Raw genomic sequence first — 27,785 nt, forward strand, 5'->3', positions numbered from 1 at the left:
TTAATGGAGACTGGGGTAGTTTTATATATATACTGTGCAATTTATCTTATTGGATTGATTGATTGATTGATTGACAGACAGTTTTTTAAATGATTACTTCATAAATCAATAAACGCCCAGCCTACATGGCTTTACAATACCATTTTTAAACAAACAAAACATCCACTGTCTTTTCCTGAACACTAACTTTATTAAATAACAAACACTAAAGTCAAACAAATGTTCTATATTTCCATATCAATTCACACATCTGTCCCTCTGGGATGTTTTTAAACCTAACAACCTCTAGAGACAAATCTTTGGCTTCTCGACAGATGTGATTTAACTTCCTTTAACCATTGAATTAAATGTATTAATTACATCCTAATTGTATTAACACTCCGTCGGTGACTGGAGTCATTGATGAATCTATATTTTACGTCCTGTGTTGCCTGTTATCTCTGTTGCTGGTCCTTTATTGTGAAGGTGCCCCTGTTAGTCACTGTGCTGAGGTCAGTTTGACAGATTTATTTGTTTTTTTCAGATCAGCGTTTTTTTCAGGGCAGCAGGTTCATGTGCGTCATTGCGTCATAGACAGACGACAGGAGTGTTTTCCAACTGTGTACTATCACATTAAACTAGGCCAATACACCGTGTACTGATGCAGTTATGCAAGAATTTGCAGTAACACTCTGTGCGAAGACTCACACTTAATTTAAGCAAAGACCTAATGTAAAAATACTGTGTACCATCACTACTACAATACTACTAATAGTACTACAACTAAAATAGCTCCGAAATAATCATAGGAGGATACAAAACACGGTACTAGGAAATTAAAAGCATAAATTAGCATATACTGGACTCAAGTAAAGAAAATAAACACCATATCATTGATTATTAAACATACGTGGAACCTGCAAAATATTAAAAACACAGAAAAGAGACAAAAACATCAATAATCAATTTCTGATTTCTTTTTATTGGCTGTTTGGCAGAACCAGAAGTTTCAGGATGGAAAGTGTTTAGTGGTAAACGCTAAACTGAAATGATTAACAATGAAAAGAGAAGCTGCTGCAGAGAAAACAACAGGCCCATGAATATAATTACACCTCACTAACACATTTATTCTAGTTTTGTTCATGATAAAATATTTTAAAGAAATACTGTGTGGTCATAAATATTAATCTCTTATAATACATTATATGAATAAATACTCCATTATAAATAGCATGTCATAGTACACACTTTGAGGTATTTCTGATACTTGATATATTTGATTAACATATCAAACTGTAAAAACAAGAAAGCGCTTCATGTTTAAATGCACTGAGGTTTTATTAAAATAGACCTGGGGCTCAGGAGAAACTGTCAATTTCCTTCTTCATTTCCTGCAAAAAAAAAAAAGACAAACAGGGAAAATGTAAACCTGGAAGCAACAAAATAAACAAACGCTGACAGCACAGATGCTGAGCAGTCACTTTTAAAATGTTTTATTTTCTGCAGTTTGCAGTTGACGATGTGCATTAAGACGGTTTGACATCTGCTCGTGTGGACGCTGCTGTGGTTTTCTGACAGACGTGAACAAACACAACAACCATCAAACGGCAAACAGCTGCGAAATTAAAGCTTTGTGCTTCTGCATCTTAGGCCAAAACAACATCAGAACCTTTTCAGAGCATCGATACTAAGAAAAATGGACCATTTACAACAATACAGGGATGGAGCTGCAGATGAGCCCATCAATAAGGAAATGCTGGGAACAACAGTTTTCCCGAGGTGATTTTCTCAATGTTTAATGATGCAGATCTTTTGTCAATAAAGGTTTAGGAAACTTTGTCTTCCTGAACTTGCGGCTCCCGTGAAACACCAGTTTTAGGCCAGTCTCAGTGAGGCCACTGTACCTGAATGAGCTCTGTCTTGTTGTAGTTGTTTCTGTGTCTGTAGATGCACTGAGCCAGCACAGCATAAAGCTTCTCCAGTGGCTCCACCTCAGCGCCCTCGGTTTTATCCACGACTCTGCTCAGGAGACCCTGAAAAACACAAACCTGGCAACAATAATCAAAGCTCTAGACCGTTTCTGCACCCACCAGGCCTCCACAGTCGCCCACTTTCAGACCCGTGTCTGCAGGTTTCGGTGGCCCAAAGAGTGACCGATGGCAACGTCACCTCCCAGAAAAAGAGTCAAAACTATTTCACCAGATTTGATTCACTTGAAATGACAAATGTAAAGGTAACATCTTTTAAAAATCACTAGGACTGAACACTGACATCTGAAAACAGCACGTTGACTCACCTTCAGTTTGCTGCGATCGACTTCCAGTGGTGGCGTCTTGTCGTCGAGGAGCTCCGGGGATCGGTCCCTGTCGAACGGCCGCATCTGCTCTAGGGCGGCTTTGTTGGCTCTGGTCTCACGGCCGCTACGCTTCTCTGAGGAGGGTGAGGCAGAAATGTTTATCACTGCAGAAAGCAGAACTCATGCCAAGGCTGGTCAACTCATCTAAAAGATCAGTCAGCTGAGTGGGGCTGTGCACAGACACTGCAGGGAGGTGGGAACAGTATTTCAGGCGTATGAAACAGACTTATTGATCACATGAGATTCACTGCTGTGAGTAAATGTACCAGTGGTACTTCTGAAGCCACTGGGTACCTGCAGGTTCTGCTGTCACCTTAAGTGGATCTAAGAACTAATTGCATGTCTTCACATTATCGCATTAACCAAAGCCACAAAGCTCTTCACCCTCCTTGTGAAGCATTTGTACCATGAAGCTGTGTTGGTGTTGATAACTGAGCTCAGCTCTGTGGCAGCCTGGCCCGGAGCCCAGGGCTCTGCAGAGCCTCTGGCCTGTCGTAGCTTGTTGAGCAGCAGCAGGAGCAGAAACAGCGGCCGTACTTTCACTACCTGTTTTACACCCGTTTCATCTGCAGGGCTTTGAAGCTGCAGCTGTCGCTCAGTCACTGTCGAGTGAAGAGCGGTTAGTAGAGCGGGGCACTCAAGCTTCCAGCGTTAGAGGTCCAGCTCCATGCATACAGACCTGATGTGCTCAAACAAACCCCGTTCACTGGCTTCCTGTGTGAGGTCTGGGCTCGATGTCTGAGGTTCAGCCTCACTCTGGAGACGCTGAAATCTGGCTCAGAATGGTGGTCCCCGTTCATAAGGACTCCATTTTGGATGACTGGGGACCCAGTTACGTTGTGATGATACCCGCTGATGGCTGCTGTCAGGTGGCTCTGCTGCTCATCACTGCTCTCTGATGTAGCCGATGAGCTTCGACCAGCCGAGCCGTTCACCAAGCTCATCTCAACTGCTCCATTTTCCTCTGAACATGATTCAGAGTTGGACTTGGTAGACAGAGAGGTGCAGGACGATGAGGCCAGGACAGTTGGCTTCTTTTTCTTGGCTTTCTTAATGACACCGGTGCTCCACTTTGATTTCCGGGGCTGTTTGTAGCGTTTTTTCTTACAGACTGAAAATCAGAGAGGAAATGAGGGTACAAAAAGGGAGAGATCATTACACAGAGCAGAACCTGAAGGTCGGAGGATGGTGAGTGCAATCAAACCCCCTCTTGAGCTCCTCCTCATCTCCTCTCGGCCGCTCATTTCACCTGCACTTTGCCTCTCGTTACTGTTTCTTGCCTCAGCCCTGCTGAAGCTGCCTCTTCCTCTCCTCGTCTGCTCTTTCACTCTGATGCTTAAAATAAAGACTCTGCAGCTTCCTGTCCATGTAGCGTCAGCTCAACTCGCTTTCATTCTCTCGTGTGAACAGTGTTGACTTGAACTGAACTTTTCAATTCACCACGTTTGTTTTCTTGCTAATGAGAAGTGACTTAGTGGAAACTCATGTGCAGCTATTTATTGTAACCAGCTGTGCTGCATGATGTTTCCACATGATGCTCTAAAAGCTGTTTTATCCCAAAAACAGATAAATGGCTCTGCATGTCTTAAAACTCACTATACTGCAGGCTGAGGGGGGGCAGGGGGATTTAGGGTTATTGATCTACTGCAATGATCCAATCACTAGTTCATTTCACTTGTATCTCCTTAAGACAAAGCAGCATCTGTACAACAGACAGACAATACAACACATTCATCAACAGACTCTTTTGAGGACCTGAAGGCATAAAACTGTCCCAGCAGTGAAAGTCTGAAACACCAGCGCTCTTTCTTGTTCCATTATTGAATTTCATGACCCCTTAAGTTTAGTAGAACACAGAGAGAAAAGTTTCTTTAAGGCTCCTGCTGTTCAGCAGCAGGAAGTAAAAGCCAGTCATTGCTGCCTGGTTCTCCAAAGGAAACTTACGTTTGAGTCCAGGGCTGCAGATGCCGTCGGCCTCCTCTGGGTTGGCCTCAGTTCCACAGGAAGAAGCTGCCAGTACAATAAAAGTCTCTTGATTAGTTTGTTGTTAAAGTATAAATAGCAGCTTGCTGAGGTCTAAACATTTAGCGTTTATGTTCTAGAAATGTCACAGCTGCTGTTGCAACCGACAGGACGGCAGGAAGTTTCACCTCTATTGAATCGAGACTCTCTGATCTCCTCGCAGACTCTCTCAAAGTCTTCGTCCAGCTCGTCTCTGATGATGGCTCGGACCGTGTCCTTCAGCGCACATGCACGGTGGCGGATGTGACGGTCTGACACACACACACACACACACACTGTAAACACTGCAGGACTGCACCTGATGATTATACAGTTTAATTTCTGGATGGTGGATGAAGTGTTTAGTCCACAGTACAGAGAAAAGTCACACACTTTCTTCAAATGTCTTGTTTTTGTCTGTAACATCAATTTAACTGAAACCAGAAAATCTTTGGCGTTCACTAAAACGATCGATCGGCCATCCAAATAGTTGCAGATTGAGTTTCTGCTGGTCGATAATTTAACTGATTTAAGACACTGATTGATCTGAGACATCTTTTCTTCACAGTGCACAGGTGAATCCAGGTGAAAGTTCTGCTTCTGCTTTATTTTCCCTGTCAAACCCACTTTTCTCATGAAACACAGGCAGCGACGGATCAGAGCTCAGAGGATTGTGAGGATTTTTACATCAAATAAAATCTTCTGGCTTTACACCAAGCCACAGTGTCTGCACTGAAAATGTCAGACTGCCAGCTGTTTCTTTATGACTGAAGTGGAGCTTTCACCTTATTTCACCTGCTCAGCCTGTTTCATCAAGGCAGCGAAGAAGAGGATAATAAGTTAAACCTCCAGAAAACAAAAATCTTCTGCGTTAACAAATCACAAGTAATATTAAATAACGTTTCAAATGAATACTGAATTTATGCTCCGACTTCTTCTGTCCTTCTGTAACTGTGGTTCCATCCTGCGTACTGGTTCTTGACAAACAGGAAACAGTGTTCACAGTCGTCACTCACCCATGGGATCGCTGTCCGGGTTGTACTCGAGTGCGTTTTGCCAGATGAGGTCTGTGTCGGACATGAACTCTCTGACAGTGACGTACTTGTGCTGGTCGATGTTGGTCAGCAGCGTGGAGAGGTCCATGGGCTTCCTGATCACCATCAGATAGTCTGGGACCTGGAGGAGAAGAGGAAGATTTCTCTGCATCAGTGTGGAGTTAAAGTCGACACATCTACCAAAACTTCAGCAACTTCCTTCGATCTGGAAAAACCGTTGTGGCCACTTGCTGAGACAGGTTATGAACTAAATATTGAGCTGATAGAAACACAGGTCATAGTTCTGGCTCCATATGGACTTTGGTGAAACAGGAAGTGAACCAGCCTGCAGTTTGCTGACTGCTTCCCTAAAATCCACTCACCTCCTCTATGTCGACCGGTTTGGTGAAGGCCTTGAAGCGGCGGTCCAGAGCCAGACGCTCCGTGACGTTACGCAGGAAGAGACGAAGCTCTCGCAACACGTCCTCCTCCTGCTCCTCCAGACGCAGGAGCTCCTGCTCTGACCGCTGGCAGGGGGGAGGCAGGGGAGCCAGAGGAAGGATCTCCATGGCCTGAGTCACTGAAGGAAACATTTTAATCTATTACTTCAACACAACCATTTTTAGAGCTTGTGCTTTAACTTTCAGTCCTGCAGGAAGAGTCTGAGTGAGGATCTCTGGGGACAAGTGAAAGTCTCTAGTCAATGTGTTCAGCAAACACAATGAAACAAGCTTTTCCCCTGTAGACCAGGGGAATACATACATACATGCTTTTTTGTTGGAGGTTGGAGCCTCGGCTGCCTGGTTCAGAATGAGGTCCTGAAAGAAGTTGGTCCTCTCCTGCTGGGTGGGAACACTGATGGTGTAAATCTCACCATAGTCATCCCGAAACAGAGACTGGATCTGGAGACAAAGAATGAACCAGTGAAAAGTTCTGCTTTTTGTGGTGAAAAGAGTTGAAAACTACCATCTGATGAAAGAACATGTGAAAGGAAAAAGGCTTTAAATACACTCTGCATTATTCCTGCCTCGTCTGTGGACCTCCCTCTTACTCCCTGATGTCCTCACAGGAACTATCTTCTCAGAATAGTAGATTTAGCTCCAGTCAGTGTGAGCCTGGTCACTATAACAAGAAGTGTAGATTGTGTGCTGCTCAAGAGCTGCTCACCTCTGGGTCCAGCTGTTGATGGGGGACGCTGCAGGTAGCGAGCAGCAGGATGGGGGAGAAGGAGGGGATGCTGCCCAGCAGGCTGAGGAAGGAGGCCCTCAGTGCTGGCCCAGCAGTCTCCCACCACTGCTGGATGTGGGGGATGTACAGGATGCTGGGAGACGTCCTCTTGGCCTCACAGAACACCTGGGACAGAGAACGATGTTTACCTCCTACAGCATTTACACCTACACGGAGCTAAAGAAACATCTTGAGGCAGACTTGTTTCAGGGTTAGAAGGTTATTCTTCTTCTACAAGAGATTATGTTGATGGTTTTCTGTGATTAAATGATGAGTAGAATATAGTTTTTGTCTGTGTGTTTTTTCATGTTCAGGTTTGTATGTTGTCAGGACCAAAAATCTCATGTGGTGTTTACTGAGGAGCCACCTGGGTGCAGGCTTCCTCCGGGGAGGTGCTGCTGACTCCGAACAGCACCGCGGAGTCCAGGCTTTGGACGGTGAAACGCTCCAGAGCGTGCAGAACCGCAGGAGCCAGATGGGAGGTTTGACCACCATCAGGACTCCCTGCCAGAAGCATCCGTGGACGATAGGACGTCGGGTGTTTGACTGCACTCCTGCAGAGAACAGTAAGAAAGAAAAATAAGAAAAACGTCATTTTGCAAAAAAAAAAAGACAACCTTTGAAAATGAAGTGTCAAATGACATTATATGAAAAATGTTTTGGATATTAACAATTCAGTTTTTCTCTTGACCTGTTGTATCACATTATGGTGTGTTTACATTTTGCTTTTTGATTACAGTGTAAATCATAAAAAGTGAGGAGGTGAATAAAGTCTTTCATTCTGAGATAAACACATGCTGGTCCTGGTCTCAGACTCACCTGGCAAAGTGTAGGAAGTTCCTGCTCCTGGAGGTGGAGGGTGTGGAGATACTGGAGCCCTCCTCTCCGTCATACATCAGGCCGTCGTCAAGGATACCACAGGTCAGATCTGACGTGCAGAAAACAACAAAGAAGTTTGTAAGCAACGTGTAATTTGTCATCTTCGACAGCGGGAGTCTGAAACGTCCAGCTGTGACCCACCTGGCTCCCTCTTCCTCTTCATCCCCTGCTCGGCGTGAGGAAACAGCCTCTGCAGAGCCTCCAGGATGTCCTGCAGGGCAGCGCCCAGCAGCGGGTGGACAACAGGTGAGAGGGGTTTGGCGGGCGAGGCGGCAGAGCGCTGCGAGGCCGGTGACATCTTCCTCATGGCCGCCACAAAGTCGCAGCCGCTGATGGCGATGGACGAGACGTCCAACAGGAGTTTCTGGGACGTGCTGTAGATCTGTGGGTAGCGGCGACGCAGAGCACAGAGTGCTGCCTCTGTGCACACCGCCCTGATGTCAGCGCCACAGTAACCTGAGAGACAGCGAGGTCCCAGAACAAACACATTGAACTCACAGGGTTTACGTCAGGTCAGGGTTTAATGCCAACTAAAGGAACAAAAACTATCAGACTTTCTCACCAACACATTTCTCAGCCAGTTCATCCAGGAAAGCTTCAGACAGGAGGGGTTTCCACTGCCTGGTGTGGATTTTCAGAATCTCTTTACGAGACTGAAACACACAGAACAATGAAGACAGCTGGTGAAATGTGGCCACACAATGAAGAAATATAGCCAAAGGTGAAGAACAGAGATAAACAGAACCGGCAGAACCCTATACTGAAAAACACCAGTGAGAACTGTGCCTTCATGAATCCACTGTGGGGTTTTTATTTCAATGGGAATTGATATATTTTCTGCATCATAAAATATGTTGAATGTACAACTCTGTGCTGAATATACATATTTTAGATTCTGACAGAACACTCTCAGGTGCCTGATCAAACCCAGGTTCACTGTGCAGGACAACAGTCCAGTTCAGGTTTCTTTTACTGGACTTTTATGAAGTTCACTGAGAAATGAAAACCTATTTATGTTGTTTATATTAATCCCCTGTGTATTTGTAGTGCCTGAAACCTTTTTTTGATAATAAGAATCATAGTCAACAAATATGATAAACATAAGTTAAATTCAGAGATTATATTCAACATAATCCTAAAAAACATATTCTCATACAACAGAAAATTTAAAAACACCTCTCTGTCAGGCAGCCCAAAGAGGAACTCTCTGTCGAACCGCCCCGGCCGCCGCAGCGCCGGGTCGATGGAGTCCAGGCGATTGGTTGCTCCGATCACGACGACCTCCCCTCGACTGTCCAGCCCATCCATCAGAGCCAGGAGCGTGGACACAATGGAGCTGCAGGGAACCAGCCAGACAGAAGGACTAAAGAATTAACTTCTGCATGGATGCAATAATAACAGAGTCAAAGTCAGCAGTCAACTGTGAAACACCAGCAAAGTGTGTGTGTGTGTGTTCTGACCTGTGAATCTGGTCCTGTCTGCTGGATCGGACCGGAGCCAGGCCGTCAATCTCATCAAAGAAGATGATGGAGGGACGCATCCGATATGCCTGACACACACCGACACACATTCAACCTCTGCACTTCAAATGATAAGGTCAAGATCATTTCCTAACAGAGAAGTTTTCATTCACCACTGACACTGGGGGATAACTGGTTAGCTGCACTGACACTCAGAAGCTCTAATTAGTCACTAGTCGTGGCAAACATGATGTCCACTGCTGCATGTCGGCTTCAACACAGCAGATACACAACAAAGACTAGGACAACACATTCCTCACTCACTGATTTCTTTCCAATAAAAGACCTTTTTCTAAATAAACTATAAATGGACAGATGGAGCATGGGCTGCACTCCTCCAGCAGGGGGCAGTACAGGTGTGCTGGTGGAGGTGACTGCTACCTGCTCAAACAGCAGCCTGAGCTGCCGCTCCGACTCGCCCACCCACTTGCTGAGGCAGTCGGCTCCCTTCCTCATGAAGAACGCCACCTTCCTGTTGCCATGACTACACTCGTTGGCCAGCGCCCGGGCAACCAGCGTTTTCCCGGTCCCAGGAGGTCCATAAAACAGACAACCCCTGGGGAGGCAGATGGGAAATATTTATTTTCCATTCATTTGAAAGCAGGTATCATATACTGGGCTCTAGGTTTATTTCAACAGACGTGTTTCAGCAGTTACAAAGGATGAAAAATAAACTTTCACACAACCAAAGGTTTGTTTTTTTTATATTATTATAATTTCAACAAACTTTCTGGGGCTTGTTTCCTGATACTGAGTTTGTTACTGATACTAATACTGAGATTTTCAAGCCCGGCCATGATTGGATTACAGCTGGCAGGTTGATCACAAACACTTCTTCCAGCTACATTTATTTGACTCCAGGCACCTGGGAGGCTGGATCTTGAAGTTGTCAAAGACCTCGGGGTAGAGAAGCGGGAAGACGACCATCTCCTTCAGAGCCGAGATGTGACCGGACAGACCTCCGATGCTGTCGAAGCCCACCTGAGGGAAGGAAAGGAGGGAGGTGGGATGCAGACGTGGAACGTGTCATGAGCAGGTTCCACTTTAAGTCTTCACAGTGTAAAGTTTAAATACTGGAACAGACAAAGTAAACTCACAGACTGGTCAATGGACATGGGATCGATGTCTGCCAGACCTGCTCCTGCCGCCATCTTGTCTCTGCGAGGACCCAGTAGATTCTCTGTACGCAGGTCGAGGGGCCGACAGCTGGAAGGAGGAAAGACACCAAAGGAGTCAACGAAACTGGTTTCTGGGCCAGGAGTGAGGACTGGTGTCAACAGTAACAAGATGTGAGCTCTGTCACTGACTTACTGACCTTTCACTGACTCTTTCAACGTTTTGCTCTTCGTCATCAGAGTCGTCTTCATCAGACTGATTCAACATGGTCCTCTTGGTGGGTCTGGAGGAAAAACTAAACCACATTAAACTTAGTCAACCTGGAAGAGCTTTCAGGTGTGAAATCAAAACTGCATCGATGTAACAGTCACAGGGTTTAAACATCTAAAACTTTCACAATGGATGACAACACACCCATGATCTTTGTCTGACCTGAACACTCCTCTGTGAGTTGTGTTTGGTCCAGAGGCGCTGATCCGGAAGGTTCCTCTGGGGAACTCTGCAATAAAAGCACAACTTTAGCAGCGCCTGAGCCTGGACTTTGGAAACACATCCTGACATTTTGATCAGAACTGCCTTTAATTAAGTTGGTAAAGCTAAATAATGCTAATGATTCAGCTTTTCTCTCCTGAATCGTGTCAGTGGTTTTAGTTATGGTTCGGAGCAGTGCAGTACTGACCGCTGCTGGGTCCCTGGTACAGTGACGAGGCTCTGCTCAGTTTGGCCTCAAAGTTCTGGTTAACGCTGCAGTTACTGTCTTCATCTGCAGCCGCTGTCTGCCTGCTGTCCTCATCACCGACTGCACATGGAAACAATAGTTTTGGTTCATTAGACAAAAAAACTATGGGTGATTAAAAAAGCAGCACCTCCATGTCAGATCATCTCTGTCCTTACATTCTCCACTCTGTTTGCACAAACCCTTTTCTTCCTCGCTGTCACTGAGCTCTCTCTGCGGTGGTACTGGTGTTCTGCTCCTCTGGGCTTTAGAGTAGATCTTCTGCAATTTCATCAAACACAAAAACACTAAGAAATTCAAAGCTAAACAGCTTCAGCTGCAGAGGCTCAGGGTTAAAGCATCAGTCCACCCGGCACCCAGTGTGTTTTGTGGACTCTGGCTGCAGAAGCAGCTGCGTCTGTGGGGCCTGAAACACACCTCACTTTAAGAAGATGGACATTTGCAGATCATGACCACATTAAGTACAATGAGTACACCTATGGGGACATGGAATAACAAGCTGAAGTTCCTGATACAAGTGTAACGTCACTCAGCCTGACCCATTCTCTTGACCTGACACTATCAATAAAAGACAAATATGGGACCTTTAATTACAAATGTCCTTCTTCCACGTCCTCTCACTGTGAGTGTTTTAGTGATGGAAACATTCAGTTCACGTTTGGACTGGAGGCCCGTGCATCTAAAGCAGGTCAGCTTTAAACAACAACAAAAACAAAAACAAGGGCCGGTGCTCCCCTGCTCTCGGCTGCCTTCCAATGTGGTGGCCACTGATAGAGATGTCGCCCACTCCCCATGATTGGCAAGCAGAGGGAGGGGGTAGGGTGCAGCTGGGTGCAACGCCCTCATAAAGGCCTGATAAGAGAGGCAGCACCCGCTGATGGAGACACTGTGTGAACACAGTGTTAGTCTGGGTTTCAAAGCTGCTACACATCATCTCAAAGGTCAGAAATGAGTTTTAGAAATGAGCTGCACTCACAGGCAGCTGAACCAGGAAACACCTGCTGAGATGCTCAGACCATAGCACCCTGATTGCTTTTTATTAAGGTCCCCATTGGCTGCTGGTCTGTTACAGTAAAAAGACTTCCCTGTGGTTACTAGGCTGTTTTAATCCAGTAACGACATCACTCACGCCTTCTTTGTTGTTGCTAAGCCGCCTCTTCTTCTTCATGCTGTCCATCCTCTTCAGGACAGACCGGGCCGAGCTGCAGAGAGCGTGAGACAGTGTAGATTCATGGTTAGAGAGAGTGCTTCTGTCTGTCGTTCACATTTGTTGACCCTGATCGTCACACCCTTTACACAGCGGGGTCTTAATGAGCCCAGATTTGGGAGAGATTAGAGCAGTGAATGATTGTCTCCAGGACTGGCACAGACGGATTCAGGCTGAACTTCGTCGGCTGCGTCTTACTTGGTGCTGATGCCATCGAACATATTCGAGGCCTGATATCTGTCGGTTGGCTTGGTCGGCCTGGTGCTTCTCCTCAGCCCGTTGTTGCTACCACCTCCTGCAGAAGTACACAACAATAATATCACCATGTTCAGTACACGAGTTGACTTGAAACTCACCTACTGAAATCGTTTTGTGCCACATGGTTTTTGTTTTGACTTTTTTAAAAAAGACAGTATTGCAAGTGCAAAACACTGGTTGCAGGATATAATATTTGTTAGTTTGGTTTAAGTACAAAAAGATTTGAATGTTTGCCACAAATAAAGACACAATTTTCTACAGAAAATGATTTAAGTTTTAGGTTTGACCCCATTTAAACATGATAAAACACATGAAGCGTCACATACTACACACGTCAGCCAGGCTTCCTTAGCCACATTTATGTGGAACATATATAACAGGTGCCAGTATTACAACTGTATCTAGGTGAAGTACTTTCCACCTCTGTCCTGACATTAGGTCGTACTGGTACCTGTCCTTACCTGGAGTGTTACGAAGTCTTGGAGATTTCCTGTTGACAGGAAACAAGAGTCAATATGAGGAAAAATACAGCATTTATGTTACATTCAGGTCAGGCAGATATTTGTATCTATCTTCATTTAAAAACACACACAAGGTTTCTTAAATGACTATAACCCTAAAGTGTCTATGGAGAGTCTAGACTGTCAGACCGGATGACGCTTCTCGCTGGTTTCACATCTTCATCCTCGTGAGTTTCTGAGTCCGTCTGATTCTGTTCATCTTCAGCATCGAGTCCCTGAAAAATATGTCAAACTTCAGCTCAAAAGGTTTTAATGTTCTGGTTTAATGAGCATCTGGATCTGTGACGACCACAGGGAAGTCTTCATCATCCCACCTGACAACTACTTCCTTTAACTCTGGATCGATTGTTTAGTGAGTATAACATCAGGAAATATATAAACATTACTCTGAAAATACTCTGAAATTGTGTATTAATTTAAATATATATGTATATACTGAGTTTACCACCATAGAAAAGTTATTCCTAATAACTGTAAGTTATTAAATGAACCAAAACAATAATAATCAAACACAATATTATTATAATTATTATTTTCTAACCTGTGACTTTAAACAGCTTTAATGATGTGATTCTCCTAAACTGTCTCTAAACACTGGCTGATAAACCAGAAAACATGTGGTGCAGTAAAAAGTACAAGGTTTGTCAAGTATGAAGTAAGAAACACACAAATACCTTAGAACTGTACTCGGGTATTTGCAGTAAACTGCAGTAAATGTACTTTCAAAACAGTGACTAATAAAATGTCACACACAAACACACTCACGTTGGACTCCTTCTCTTTGACCGTGGTCCCGCTCCGGGTCCCCGGTGCAGCCCACCCCGGGGTCCCGGAGCTCCGGTCCGGTTCGCTCCTTCGCTCCGCGTCCCCTCGGTCCCTGCGGCGGAGCGTCACCATGACAACGCCGCGGCTAGCACGTTAGCGTTAGCTTAACCCTAGCGGCGGGAAATACACGAAAAAACGGGCTTAAACCGGGGGGAACCGCTTTGACTGGCCCGGGGAGGTTTAGAGGAACAGGGGCAGCCCGCTGCTCCGTGTGTCGAGGCGGAGCCGAAACACAAACCGAAAAACACACTCGACAAGCTGCGACAAGCTGCGACAAGCTGCGACAAGCTGCGACGCTCGGACGCTGTGTGGATTCAAAAGCTTGCGTTCTACCGCCGCCTAGTGACGTCACGACGCAGCGGGCCCGGGGCAGCGTGGCCACAGCCCCCAGTGCAGACCAGTATGAGCTGCACCAGTAAGAACCGTGATGCTGCACATGTTTTATGGCAGCCAGACTGCAGCATAAAGCAGAAGGATCCGAACTGGACAAACTGGTGCAAGAAGCTGGTTCGGTGACCGGGTATGAGGCTGGACTCACTGGAGGCTGTGGTGGAGAGATGCTCACAGACAAAGGTAGAGTCCATCCTGGAACACACTGACCATCCCCTTCACAACATCCTGATGGAGCAGAGGAGCAGCTGCAGGACTGGACCATACAGGAGACCCTTCATCCCCACTGCCACAGTGCCACACTCACTCCTATGGGCAATTTAGAGTCACCAATCAACCTGACATACATGTTTTTGGACTGTGGGAGGAAACCCACACAAGCACAGGGAGAACATGCAGACTCCACACAGAAAGGCCCCTGATGGGTTTCAAACCAGGAACCTTCTTGATGTGAGGCAGCAGTGCTAACCACTGATCCACCATGGTGCAGGACAAATAAATCATATCTTCCTAATTCTTGCTGCTCCTTTCAAACACCCTGTGGAGTATTTCAGGCTGAGGTTACAAACTAATGTTTCCTTCTCGTTTCTGTTCTGCTTGTCGATGTGAACTGTACGAATGAGGAAATTAAACACTGCACCAGGATCCTGACTGAGAAAGAGACACCCATGATCTCAGAATGTTTTTCTGTTTATTTACAGTGGACATTAACATAAAGCTCATACACCACATATCAAAGTTAATCACATATGAAACCGAACCATAACAGGTAATATGCATAAAGTATGTCCTCATTCTGATTCTGCAGTACAAAACAATTCACATTAATTCATTGTCCTTCTACTGTCCCCAATGACATTTACTCACAATGTAGAGTATTATACTTACAACATAAGTGCATCAATCAGAAGTTGATTTGAACTTTAGAAACAAATACCTGATATTTGTCCGTCTTACAGTCCACATCATCTTATTGCACAAATAAATTAGAGACTTTAGAACTGATTGATTTTTTTTACACTGATTATCTGAAACTTGTTTGGTTCCATTTCTGTAAAAATGTTTGAACAAGTTCATCACTGGGACTTGTCTAAGTCAACCCACCTCATTTCATGTGTAATACACTTTTTGACAAACACATAATATAAGAAGCAACAAATCCAGGGTTAAAATGGCACAACAGAAAATAACATGACATGTTTCAGAGGCAGATGCAGTGAAGGCACCGAAGCAAATATTTTTGCTTTTGCAAACAGTCAATCAGATATTTCATCCTGACAGACACACGTTTGTATCATTTCAGATTTTTCCATAAATCTTCCACCTGTTTTCATTCATTGTGTAGCTGCATTTTGATGCATGAAAATATATTTCGCCTGAAAACTTCAGTAAAATATTTACAAAATGTTTTAAACACATAAAATCATGTTTTTACCTACTTTGGCTAAAATACATTGAAGCAATTTTTAAACTCACTGCAGAATCAAGTTAAACCACCCAATCAAAGCAATTAAACATAAGATCATCAGTAGTTAAACTGATCAATTATTAACCATCACTTCACCATTCAGGCCTGTAAAGTACAACAGACCTCAGCTTTTATTTTCATTGCAATTTCTTCTTTCAACTCCTGTAAAAGTTCTTTTATATCCATAGAACATTTATTTACCAAGATCCTATGAAACTGATTTTTATTACTTTCAGACTACTTATTACTTATTTCATTCTCAGTCATAAAGATTTCATTTTAAAAGACTGATCTGAGAGCAGTGACAACTACAATGAAACATTCCTGCTCTTTTAATTAAAAACTAAATCTTTTCTTTCAAATTTACATTATTTTAATTTTTAAACAAGTTCCCAAAGCTCCATGTGACGTATGATTTGAGCCCAGACCAAAAGAAATAAACACATGGTTATTTAAAGAATTAACAAGGTTCAGGTGTGAAGAACAAATGATGAATGTATCCACTGATTTTAACTAATGAAATTTCAGCTCTTCACACTTCAGGTTCAATCTCCATGTTGCCTGGTTTATGCATGGTCACCAGTTTCAGGTGGTGGAGTGGAACTCTTGCCTGCAGGAATCAACAAATGTGTTAATTTCCATAGTTTCTACATAAACTTACTGATTTATTGCTTCTATTTTTTTAAGTTTACATCACATCTCTCCAGCAACAGTGTTTCTGTTATTCTGGCCAAACCTACAAACACATAACTTTGCCTCATTGTTCCTGAATGAATGAAATATTGCAAACTGTCTATGAAAGAACACATATCAAAATATGTAAAAGATGATGTTGTATATTTTAGACTGTCTCAAGTAGCTGCATATGGTTTGAGGACAGCTTGGCACACTCATGGCGTTCATTTATCAGATCCTCTGGATTGGTTTCAGGTCACAGGTGAGCCTCCTCAGGAGTTAATCTGTGACACCTTAATGTGCTTTAGACCATCAGTTGTCAGAGGAAGCGTGGGTACAGATTTAAAAGCCCTATCAGTGCTACCACAGTTACTGTACTAGTCCATATTATAGCAATAAACAGTAAAGACCATGTTTATTATTAGAAAGGAAGGCCAAAAACCTGTCTTTTTATAAAAGACAGGTTTTAAACACTTTATCATCAGACCATGAGCCATTAACAAGTTTACTACACGTAATAAATAAAACTAAAACTATTTTTATGTGCGATGACATTTAAAACAGATCTGAAACTTCATTACATTAAAAATGAGCTTGTTTATTACAATTATATAAAAGTGAATGGCACATTAACCCTGACAATATATCTTGATATGGTTATGATGATGAGTATCTTTTAAACATCAAACACAATTTAATTACGTAACATTAAACTTTTACCTTTATTTTGGTCAGTCATGAGAGCCTGTTGTTCTGGGGTGATGGGGCCGTTTGCTACACAAACACAAGCAGAGAGGAAGAATTAAACATCAATCTGTATTATAAAAACATGCATCTATTAAACAATTATTTTTTTCACTACATTTGAAATTCGGACATTTATTTACACACATATAAAAAGAATCAGCACTGTGAATCTTGAAAAATTAAATTCCCATTCCATTCCCATTGAAGTGCAGAGAAATAAAGTACTTACTTGGTTCTACAACCACATCCGGGGAATCTGTGAACAAAGACAGAATTAACAGATATATTGCAAGAACATATTTTATTATCTGAGTAACACTATTAGAATTAAGGAACACTGCTTGAGTCAGTGGCTGTTGTACAAAATGACGTACATCAAAGTGACACTGTAGGAGCAGGTCATAAGAACCATGGGATTTGGTTTTTTTATACTAAACCAAAACATATTTGTAAATAATTTGGGTACTGAAGACAGACTTTGGGCATATTTCAACTGTAAATGCTCTTCATATTGTTAATGAGTGTCTTTTAAACATCAAACACAATTTCATTAGGTAACATTGAAATTTACTTGTCTTGTGACCGTTCATCAGAACCTGTTGTTCCACAGTGGTGATCTGACTTCGTGCAGAAGAGCCTAAACAAATACAGGCACAGAGGAAGATTTTAAGATTAAGATTAAGTTCGTAAAACTATAAAAATTGTACTACCTGTGAATAAAGACAGTCCCCACACATACAAGAACAGATAAACTCATCTCATTGCAAGAACATTTCTATGTGATTATCTCAATGTCTGGAGGACAGAATCACTGGCTTGTCTCTCAGGAAATCTGCTGTTCTATGATGGACCCAGTAAAATGGACAAATCTCACAGCAGAGTCTTCAGTGTTAGTCATTACTGGAAGATTAAAAAATCTGCAGTGAGTGTTTCACCATGTAATAAGGAAACTATAAGCCTCTCTTCCTGCTCTGCTCCAAATATTAATATCAATAACATGTATGTATTAAAACACACAATCAGTTCAGACTAACAGCAGGTTCAACCTGTGTTTACATCTGGACTACAGATGCACAAAATGTTCATGAGTGTAAACGAATGTGACGCCTACAGTCAGGTCACATGACTAAAAGCCACTTTCACAGCATTATGTGTTTTACATTGTGATGCATAAATTATACAGCATGTGTTTGTTTTCTAAACTCAACTGAGAAAACTATTTTAAAAAATGAGAAATCAGCCAGTTATGGTGAGTTTGGTGAATGAAACACCAAAAATAATCACATTGATGCAGACAGCCTAAATATTCACTATTAATCAGTCGTTCACACTTTTACACTGACAATACTAAACAGTTTCAACGATAAATCCTCTTATTTACTTATGGACTTCATGAGATAATTACAATGATAATTTACAGGAAACTGCACAATTAAATCTCCAACTGTAGATAAAACAAACTTCTATAATCTCACAGTATTTATGTCACATCTAGTTCAAGAAAGGCACAAAGCAGGTGTGAAACCCTCCCCCATTGTCTCTGCTGTAAGGTTCTCTTGAATACACTGAATGTTTCTGCATCGTAGTTCTTAACGTAATAATCCCTAATCTAATAATGTTCCAAATATAACAATAATGATGCATTAAGAGAAGCAACAGACCTCAATATTAAACTAAAACGCTCAGTACTACTATTATACTATATTATATATTATACTATAAAACTATACATGGATGGAGAAATCATTATGATCTTAATATTTATTACAGGCTTATTGAAAAGTCTTAGTTTTAACTAATACCTACATAGAAGTTTTTTGCTATACATTTACATTACTTTTTATATTCAGTTCACTCAAAAAAACTTTTGATCGCAGCCTGTCCTGTAATTAAACACATGATTCTGATTTATGACAAACTGGATGTCATTTTTCTAGGTTTGACCGTAACTTTCCAGACCTTCTGCTAAACTAATATCTGATCACAAGCTTTTAGCTCAAGTAAACTCTGACATGTTCCCTGAACCTGAATTTAAAACTACTGTGGCGACTCTAGTAAGAGCCTTAGCCGGTTGTTTCAGACATTACCTGCAGCCTCCTGCAGTAACGTAAACGCTGCAAAAAGACAAAAGGAAATAAAACATCAATGAGAAAATGTTTTTTACCCCATTCCTTCTGAACCCGTACACCTGTGGCCTCGTGAATGACTTCACAGGTGTAGTTAGACACGTCACTCCTCTGAATCTCCACGCTGTCTCTTCTCTGGTAGGTGTCGTCTTCATTTGGCCGAACGCCCGAGGACACCAGCCCGTCAATCTTCTCCAGAATACGGCCATTCCTTTTAATGGACAGGATGATGTCTTTGGGGTAGAAACCTGTGGCCAGGCACGTCAGAACGACGTTTGACTGAACCCTGGCATCTTTTGCAAACACATACACGTCTGGAGGACCTGAAAAAGAAAACATGACGTGAGTTCATGATTACAGAGTGATGGCATAGCAGAATGCTACAGACCAGTGTCACAACATATATCAACCGTTTGTACCACTGACATCCTCAAATGTCTCCTCATAAAGACAATCAATCGTTACATCTACTACAATAAACTGGCCCAATATATATTTCTAATTAAGACACCAGTTTGACACAAAACCACACTGGACTGATGCTAAAATTAGCAACATGCTACATTCAGGGCTATAGATCTTCAGTTCTCTCTATAGTTCGACACTTGCAGCCCGTGTCAAACACTGTTTAACAAAGACACACTGGTCTGTAGAATCATGGCTGGTTCTAATGAAACATCAGCTCCAGCTGTCTGCCCTGTAAGTGAAGAAAAGGTGAAGATCTTAAGATCTTAACCTGATTCCACATTTGATCATCTTACTGATTAATCTCTTCATTAAAGTGCCCTGTGTACTTTTTACTGATGAGGTTTATGAAAACAGAAATCGTTGTCATACATACTGGCTTTTTTTAATTCTTCGGAGCCATATTTCATGAACGTGGTCAACCACTGTACACACTCTTTCTCCAGGTAGCCTCTGGTGTACTCTTTCAGCACCTGAACCTCATCCCACTTCCTCTTGGTCTCTAGAGCCTCTGGAGCCGGAGCAACCCAGACTCCATGGGCGTCATCAAAGGACAGAAAGTCGTCTCCATCGTAGCTGTACATGTACACACCACGGCTGTACGTCAGGTCACCGTCGGTCTGCTCGTCAGCCTCACAGCCCACCATCCACTGAAGGACATGAATGTCTGAAGGGCAGGACAGTGAAACAAATGGGTTAAAACATAAAGATTAGAACTCCACAGCTATCTACAGCCAAGATCGAATGTGTGTGGGGATCTGCTCAAACATTAAAAGGACTGGTACAGAAAAGAAGCTGCAAATAATTATTGATACAAAAATACAAGATACTGTAACTAATCTCATTAAAGTGATGTTGTTTGATAACTGAGCACTAATGACCTGCTCCTGACTTCAGGTTCTATCATGAGAAAGTTGGAACAAACAAATCAAAAGCCCGTCACATTTCATGGAGCTTACCCGTATCATTTTGTCTCTTTCTTTCCATCAGGATTTTGATGTTGACATTGAACCACTGCTGCTTGCTCTGGCGGGACTGTGTTCCTTTGGTCCAGTACTCCTCCTTAAGCTTCTCTTTCATCCAGTCCTGTTTGGGAACTTTCTTTGGGTTGTCACTGTCAAAGTAGTCGATCATCCTGTTGTCCAGCAGACCCATAGCTGTGAACTGATGGATACCCGGGAGCTCGACAGGTCTGGAGAGGGCAGTGTAGATGTAACTGAGGGAATGCTTCCCTGAAGATCACAGAAAAACAGACAGATGCTTATTAGAGAAGGCAGAAAGCTTTCAGAGCCCAAATCACAGAAACTATAGTTGTGCATGTGAAGCAGAGAAGAAAAGACTTGAAACCCAAAAAGATATTTGGGGTCACGGCTAGAGGTCGACCGATATGGGTTTTGTCTGGCCGATGCCGATATTTAGAAATCAAGGCAGCCGATGGCCGATATATGATGCCGATTCTTTCGGCCGATTTTAATTTTCCCCCTTCATCTCACAAGGTATAAAAGTGCCCAGGAATAAAAAGTGTATTATTGTTATGTTTGTAGTATTTTTTGTCCTTGCTTTTTCTGCTCCCATGCTCAGCAACCTCTGGCAGATATTGCACTTGGCCTTCCCTGATGTTGGCTGAGTGAAATACTGCCATACTGGGTTCAATTTCTTTTCAGCCATCAGACTATAATTTAAAAAAACAAAACAAAACAAGATTTGTCATTTTAAACTCTCTTTTTCTATAATTACATTATTCCATGCACATCACAATCCTAATATGTTTTGGGGGAAAAAACAGGATTGATGTATTGCAGGGTACCTGTCATGATCCTGATGTCTGTTGACAGACCCTGCTGTAATTCAAAGGGCCACAGTCTAAGAATATGTGTAAACAAATATGTGCAACAAGTCATTTGCATTCAGTTCAGACCAAACTTCAGGCTAAGACGTGCACATTAACTTTCCTCATTAAAAGTGGATTTTGTGGTGGGAGCATCGTGCCCGTGTTGGGTGTGTCGGACGCACAGACACATTTACTGAGGAACGTTATCCTGCATGTAATTACGTGTTGGAAATGAAAGGTTTTCCCCTGTCATCATTAGCTGAAGTGTGTGTGTATGTGACTATAATCATTTAGCCGCTGGGTCTGTTAGAACTTGTAACAGCCCCACCTTTACCTGTTCGTCTTAAAAGTTTCAGAACATGATTTCATAACTTTCCAGAACTAATAAATCAACCTGGTCACTTGAGCATCATGAACAATGAAAACAAATGCTTTTCCCACACTGTGCTCAAAGTTATGGCCATATGTCAGTTCAGGAAACTACTTTTTAAAATTTTACTTTCGCTTTTGAGCAGGTTCACATTAAAGTGTCAAAACTCTCAACTTACCGCCGCTAACCGTCACTCCTGTCCCCAGAACAGCCAAAAACGTGAACACGAACATTTTCAACACAACGTGGACGTTTCTCTCTCCCCTAAAAACGATGTTTGACCAAAAAACCTGGACTTCAGGGAAGCTGGGGAACAAGCCTTTCTCAGGGCAGGACGAAGGAGGAAAGGGGAAGAGGGAGGAAGAAATGAGAAGAAATGGGAAGAAGTGGGAAGAAGTGGGAGGAGGAAAAATGGAAATTTTGAAGAGAACGAAATTCATACAGGGTTTTTATTACTCTTACAGAACGTCTGACCAAATTGACACTGACAGATGCAATTTTCATTGGATTATTGTAAGATTTGAGACAAAATTTAACACTTTGCTGCACTACAGCAGGGGAAGTTATAGATCCAAAGGTTAGCGGTTCAATCCCCGACGCGGCATGTGTTTGTTTCACTCCAACTCGTACTAAGTGTCATTAAACTTTGTAATTCCATATAATTAACTTTACAAATATTAATTTCATCTATTCTATTACAGCCAGACGTTAAGAGTTTTGCTGCTGAATGTTTGCATATTGTGTTAACATGTAACTAACAATAAGAATGTAAGAATGACTTTACATGTTTTAAATGTTTTTCTAGTCATTGTATACTATCAAATAAGTTGAATATTTGACTTGTTTTTAAAAAAATCTGTGTTAAATAAAAGTAATACTAAGATATAAAGGATTAGAGCACTTGAAAGATGCTTTAAAAATGTAATCCAAACTTTATTACAATCTAAAAATATTATATCCATAATTAAAATCAATATAGAACATCAATATATACAATATTATAATGTGAAAATGTAATATAATAAAATCAATTTAATAGCACAAAAAACTGGTGGTGGTGACCTGCTGGTTGCTGAGCATCAAGGCCAGTTTAGGTCCTCAGTTTCACCGAGTACTCTGCCAGGCTGTCCGCCCTACACCACGCTCATCCACAGCCTAGTGAACAAAGTAATACAATGGAAATCAAAAGTAATCTTACCATCACAAGTAGAAAAACAGCACACATGACACAGTACAACCTGCGGCAAAAAGACCTACCTGACGTTGCTCAGGGACTGCTGGGGTGACGGCCAGGGGTCCTGGGAGAGGAGGCCGAGGTGGCTGCCAGCACAGGAGAGGGAGGGAGACACAGAGGAGAGGCCGTCTGAATACATTTCCTGGGTCTGGGAGCAGGTGACGGTGTCTTTATAACAGCCTGGGCCGTCACAGTTGAATCAGAGGAACCACTGAGGGGGCACCATCAGACCCTCCAAAACCTGTAACCTTACGTGGCACGTTGTCAATCAGTCATACAAAACACAACAGGCATGATCATTTTGTGACATACATTTTGTGTGGTTTATATGGAAACCACAGCTGCATGTCTGCGTTCCTCCAAACACAGACGTCTGTCCCCTCAGCTGCATCGGACATTTCTCAGTCTGTAATATAGTTGAACAGCAAATCCAAAGAATGTGTCCCCTTTTAAGATGACTTCCTATCACTCTGTCCAGCTTTACCTTCTGATACAGATCATGACACTTATTTTGCTGTGGTGCTGCTCTGTTTCCAGGCTGAATAAAATAACATAACACCTGGTACAAAAGCTGGACTTCCAACTGCCTAGTTTGATTATGGATGCTTGTTTTTGACAAACTAGTGTCTGTGATATTTCTGGTAACACACAAATGCACCAGTGGACTTTGGAAAATCAGCATGTTGTGACAAATGTCATGTCAGTGTGGGACATAAAGCTGTACAGCTGTTTAACACAACTAGATTCAGCTCAGTCACATTTAGAGCATTAGAAGGAAGTAAACACACTGTAGTTAAGGTTAGACCTTGTGCAACAACAGCTGCACTAGACAATACAACACAAATCTCATTCCCAATGTGACTTGAAACAACATGAGAATATAATTTAACAGCATAACTTAGCAGCGTTATGACGTTACAGTAAATAGACTGAGGCTGCAGTTAAAATAACATCATGGCTCTGCTTTGTTTTTGACCATCAGATCAGAGAAACATCAGATCTATGTTAGCTGAAAGCTGGACAGGGACGACGGCGATTGGCCGCGAGCAATGACCGTCTGTTTGTTTGAAGCTGGGGAACAATAGTCGACCGTGTCTGCCCGCAAGGACCAGCATTCACGGACTGCTCGTTAACTAGACAGTTTGCATTTAACTTTTTTAGGACGTCGCTACGTGAGACCATTTGACTGACTGGAGCTTAAACAAGTCAACAAATAGCATTTTGTTTATTGGTACTTCTCTTATAAAAAATACTGTATTAGAAACTGGGTTTTCTGCAGTGTTTTATGGTTTAGGCATTCCTGCTACACAGAAATGAATGTTCAAGCTGCAACCATTAAATAATTAGTTTATCATTACGAAAAAAACAATCAACTGTAGGGAAATTTTTTTCAGGAATATTTAATGAATTGATCACAATTAAACTGTGACAATTTCCTTGGTAACACCCTGCATTATACAAATCTCTACAAATTATATAACACAAACATATTTCACCAGTAAGTTCAGCTGGACGTATTTTATATGTGTATAAGATTTTTTTTATTATAATATGTATTGTACAGTACACAACGTGTTACCACAGCTCCGAAAGAAAAGTTAACATCTGTAAGAGACAGTGAACGCACCACTGAAACTTCCTGGTTATTTGTTGTTTTGAAGTTCGTGGTCACGTGACACAATAGGCCTGTATTTTAGATTATATATATGATTTATGGCAATAACTTCTACCAGTGCGATAAAATCATTGTTTGAAAACCAAACAACCCAGAGATATACAGTGGATATAAAAAGTCTACACACCCCTGTTCAAATGCCAGATTTTCGTGATGTAAAAAAATGGCAGCAAGATAAATAATTTCACTGTAGGTATGGTGTTATTTTGGTGATGTGCAGTGCTGTTTTTGCCCCAAATATACCTTTTGGAATTATGTCCAAAAAGTTCAACCTTGGTTTCATCAGACCATAACACATTTTCCCACATGCGTTTGGGAGAGTTCAGATGTCTTTTTGCAAAATTAAGCCGGGCTTGGATGTTTTTCTTTGTAAGATAAGGCTTCCGTCTTGCCACCCTACCCCATAGCCCAGACATATGAAGAAGACGGGAGATTGTTGTCACATGTACTACACAGCCAGTACTTGCCAGAAATTCCTGCAGCTCCTTCAGTGTTGCTGTCGGCCTCTTGGCAGCCTCCCTGACTAGTTTTCTTCTCGTCTTATCATCAACTTTGGACGGACGTCCTGCTCTTGGTAATGTCACTGTTGTGCCATATTTTCTCCACTTGATGATGAGGGTCTTCACTGTGTTCCATGGAATATTTAATTCCTTGGAAATTTTTTTGCGGCCTTCACCTGACCGATATCTTTGAATAATGAGATCCCTCTGATGCTTTGGAAGCTCTCTGCGGACCATGGCTTGTGCTGGAAGATGTGGCTACAAAAATGTCAGAAAAAGCCTACTAGAACAGCTGAACTTTATTTGGGGTTGATCAGAGGCACTTTAATTGGTGACAGGTGTGTGCTGACTCCAGTTTAACATGAGTTTGAATGTAATTGGTTAAATCTGGACACAGCCACATGCCCAGTTATAAAAGGGTGTGCACACTTATGCAACCACATTATCTCAGTTGTTTATTTTTATTTCACCTTCCTAAAAGATTTCTGTTTGTTTTTCAATTACATTGTACAGGTTATAGGTCACATGAAAGGTGGAAAAAGTTGTGAAATTATTTATCTCGATGTAATTTTTTTACATCACAAAAACTGGCATTTGAACAGGGGTGTGTAGACTTTTTATATCCACTGTATTCCTTATAATTATATGTTTGATCAAACGTTTTTGGCAGCTCTGTAAAACTAACGTTAGGTCTGATGATTATTAATGAAGTTACGTTATTATCAGCAGTTTGACCTCGAGCTGTCCTTCCATTAATAACGAACTCTCTCTGTGACTTTTTACATTTGTGTTTTCCGTATAGTTTAGAGACAGTGGCACTGAGACAAAGACAGGAGGCAGAGCTGGAGGTAGCAGAGCTGAAGATGTTGAGGTTCTCTCTGGGAGTGACGAGGATGGATAGGATCAGGAATGAGGACATCAGAGGGACAGCTCATGTTAGATGTTTTGGAGAAAAAGCCAGGGAAGCCAGATTGAGATGGTTTGGACATGTTCAGAGGAGGGACAGTGAATACATTGGTAAAAGGATGCTGAGGTTAGAGCTGCCAGGAAGGAGGCCTAGAGGAAGACCAAAGAGGAGGTTCTTGGATGTAGTGAAGGAGGACATGAGTGGATAGTTGGTGTGGGTGAGGAGGAGACAGAGGATAGGGTTAAATGGAGGCATTACGGATCCATTCCACACAAGTTGGTGGAAACCTCGCTTGACCAGTACCACGTTCCAGGCAAGATCAAGGACCTCATACTGGACTATTATATCTGCTTCAGTTTGAGAGTCACTTCCGGAACAGGAACATCAACTTTCCATTGGCTTGAGAAGGGCATTATCACTGGATGCACTATTTCTGTGATATTGTTCGCCTTGGTTATGAATATGCTGGTGAAGTCAGCAGAGGTGGAGTGTAGAGGCCCACTCACCAACTCAGGTGTGCGGTAGCCCCCTATCAGAGCATTTATGGATGATCTGACAGTGACTGCAACATCAGTCCCGAGCTGTAGATGCAAGGCCTGGAACATGACATTACCTGGGCCCGGATTAACTTCAAGCCAGCCAAGTCCAGGTCCCTGGTTGTGAAGAAGGGGAAGGTGACAGACCAGTTTCGTTTCTCACTAGGAGGCATCCAGATTCCATCTGGGGGAGAGAAACCAGTTAGGAGCTTGGGTAAGATCTATGAGTACACCTTGAAGGACACTGCAGCAATCCGGGCAACAACGGAGGAGTTGGGAACCTGGCTACCAGGCAAGTTTAAAGCCTCTACCAGCATGGCATTTTGCCGCGACTCCTCTGGCCACTGCTGGTCTATGACGTGCCAATGACCACCGTCGAGTGCTTCGAGAGGAAGGTCAGCTGTTTCCTGCGGAAGTGGTTGGGCCTACCGCGAAGCTTCAGCAGCACCGCCTTGTACAGGAGGAACAACAAGCTGAAGCTGCCCTTCAGGAGTCTGACGGAGGAGTTTATGGTTCCCCGAGCAAGAGAGGTGCTGCTGTACAGGGACTCCAGTGACCTCCCAAAGCACAAAAGTAAGAACCGGCAGGAAGTGGAGGGCTCATGTGGCAGTCAACCAGGCTGAGTTACGGTTGCAACATAGAGAGCTGGTGGGAACAATGGCATCCGGATGGCCAGATCTCGGGAGCAATACAAGACCCCACTACAACAAGTCCCAAGGAAAGGAAAAGCGTCAGCTGATCCAGGAGGAGGTCCAAGCAGGGGTGAAGGAAGCCCGCTGCAGTAGGACAGTAGGGATGCGGCAGCAGGGGGCGTGGACCCAATGGGACAAGGTAGCTGACTGGAAGATTTCGTGGACAGAGCTATGGAGATCTGAGCCACACCGCATTAAGTTCCTCATTCAGTCTTGTACGATGTCCTAACAAGCCCGTCCAACCTCTTCCGCTGGGGCTTGACTGAGACTCCACTGTGCCCTCTTTGCCAGGGATGACGATCGCTGGAGCACATCTTGACCTGCTGCCCAAGGGCACTAGGAGACAGGCATTACCACTGGCGTCATGACCAAGTGCCAAGGTCATTGTGGAGGCCATTAGCACAGGGATGTCCACCAGTAAATACCAACAACCAACAAGGCAGTCCATCGAATCAGAGTGTCATCATAATTATCGCTGCTTAATTGGGGGGGGGGCAGTTCATGAATGAT

The 27,785-nt window shown here is 42.9% G+C and overlaps 2 protein-coding genes and 1 pseudogene across 11 annotated transcripts; 1 reads left to right on the plus strand and 2 right to left on the minus strand.

Moving 5' to 3' along the window:
• Window positions 1-943: 943 nt before the first annotated feature.
• Window positions 944-13,966, minus strand: LOC113126222 (ATPase family AAA domain-containing protein 2-like). Of its 10 annotated transcripts, none has more exons than XM_026300170.2 (28): window positions 13,600-13,966; window positions 12,964-13,049; window positions 12,775-12,803; window positions 12,254-12,350; window positions 11,978-12,050; window positions 11,031-11,109; window positions 10,792-10,911; window positions 10,527-10,611; window positions 10,312-10,407; window positions 10,094-10,202; window positions 9,862-9,977; window positions 9,378-9,552; window positions 8,937-9,025; window positions 8,653-8,812; window positions 8,039-8,129; window positions 7,618-7,932; window positions 7,417-7,525; window positions 6,965-7,151; window positions 6,538-6,723; window positions 6,137-6,272; window positions 5,754-5,950; window positions 5,353-5,512; window positions 4,486-4,608; window positions 4,280-4,345; window positions 3,015-3,446; window positions 2,276-2,409; window positions 1,884-2,012; window positions 944-1,370 (listed from the first exon to the last, which is right to left on the minus strand). In XM_026300170.2, exons 1-28 carry the CDS (start codon window positions 13,729-13,731, stop codon window positions 1,338-1,340), a joined length of 3,744 nt encoding a protein of 1,247 aa, XP_026155955.1. In that variant the 5' UTR covers window positions 13,732-13,966; the 3' UTR covers window positions 944-1,337. The 10 variants fall into 10 exon arrangements, 7 of the variants coding, with proteins under 7 accessions (XP_026155955.1, XP_026155951.1, XP_026155950.1 ...); XM_026300166.1 differs by having other exon boundaries at window positions 1,884-2,027; XM_026300165.2 differs by having other exon boundaries at window positions 1,884-2,027; window positions 10,545-10,611; window positions 11,007-11,109.
• A 754-nt stretch (window positions 13,967-14,720) lies between these two features.
• LOC113125952 (H-2 class I histocompatibility antigen, Q10 alpha chain-like) lies at window positions 14,721-22,090 on the minus strand. Its single transcript, XM_026299634.2, has 8 exons — window positions 21,910-22,090; window positions 20,490-20,762; window positions 19,907-20,197; window positions 19,104-19,388; window positions 17,511-17,576; window positions 17,169-17,195; window positions 16,913-16,966; window positions 14,721-16,127 (listed from the first exon to the last, which is right to left on the minus strand). The coding sequence occupies exons 1-8, from the start codon at window positions 21,962-21,964 to the stop codon at window positions 16,084-16,086; spliced, it is 1,095 nt and encodes a 364-aa protein (XP_026155419.1). The 5' UTR covers window positions 21,965-22,090; the 3' UTR covers window positions 14,721-16,083.
• Window positions 22,005-27,758, plus strand: LOC113125953 (uncharacterized; annotated as a pseudogene).
• Window positions 27,759-27,785: the final 27 nt, after the last annotated feature.

Source organism: Mastacembelus armatus, chromosome 11 (genome assembly GCF_900324485.2).
Source record: "Mastacembelus armatus chromosome 11, fMasArm1.2, whole genome shotgun sequence".
Lineage (NCBI taxonomy): Eukaryota > Metazoa > Chordata > Actinopteri > Synbranchiformes > Mastacembelidae > Mastacembelus > Mastacembelus armatus.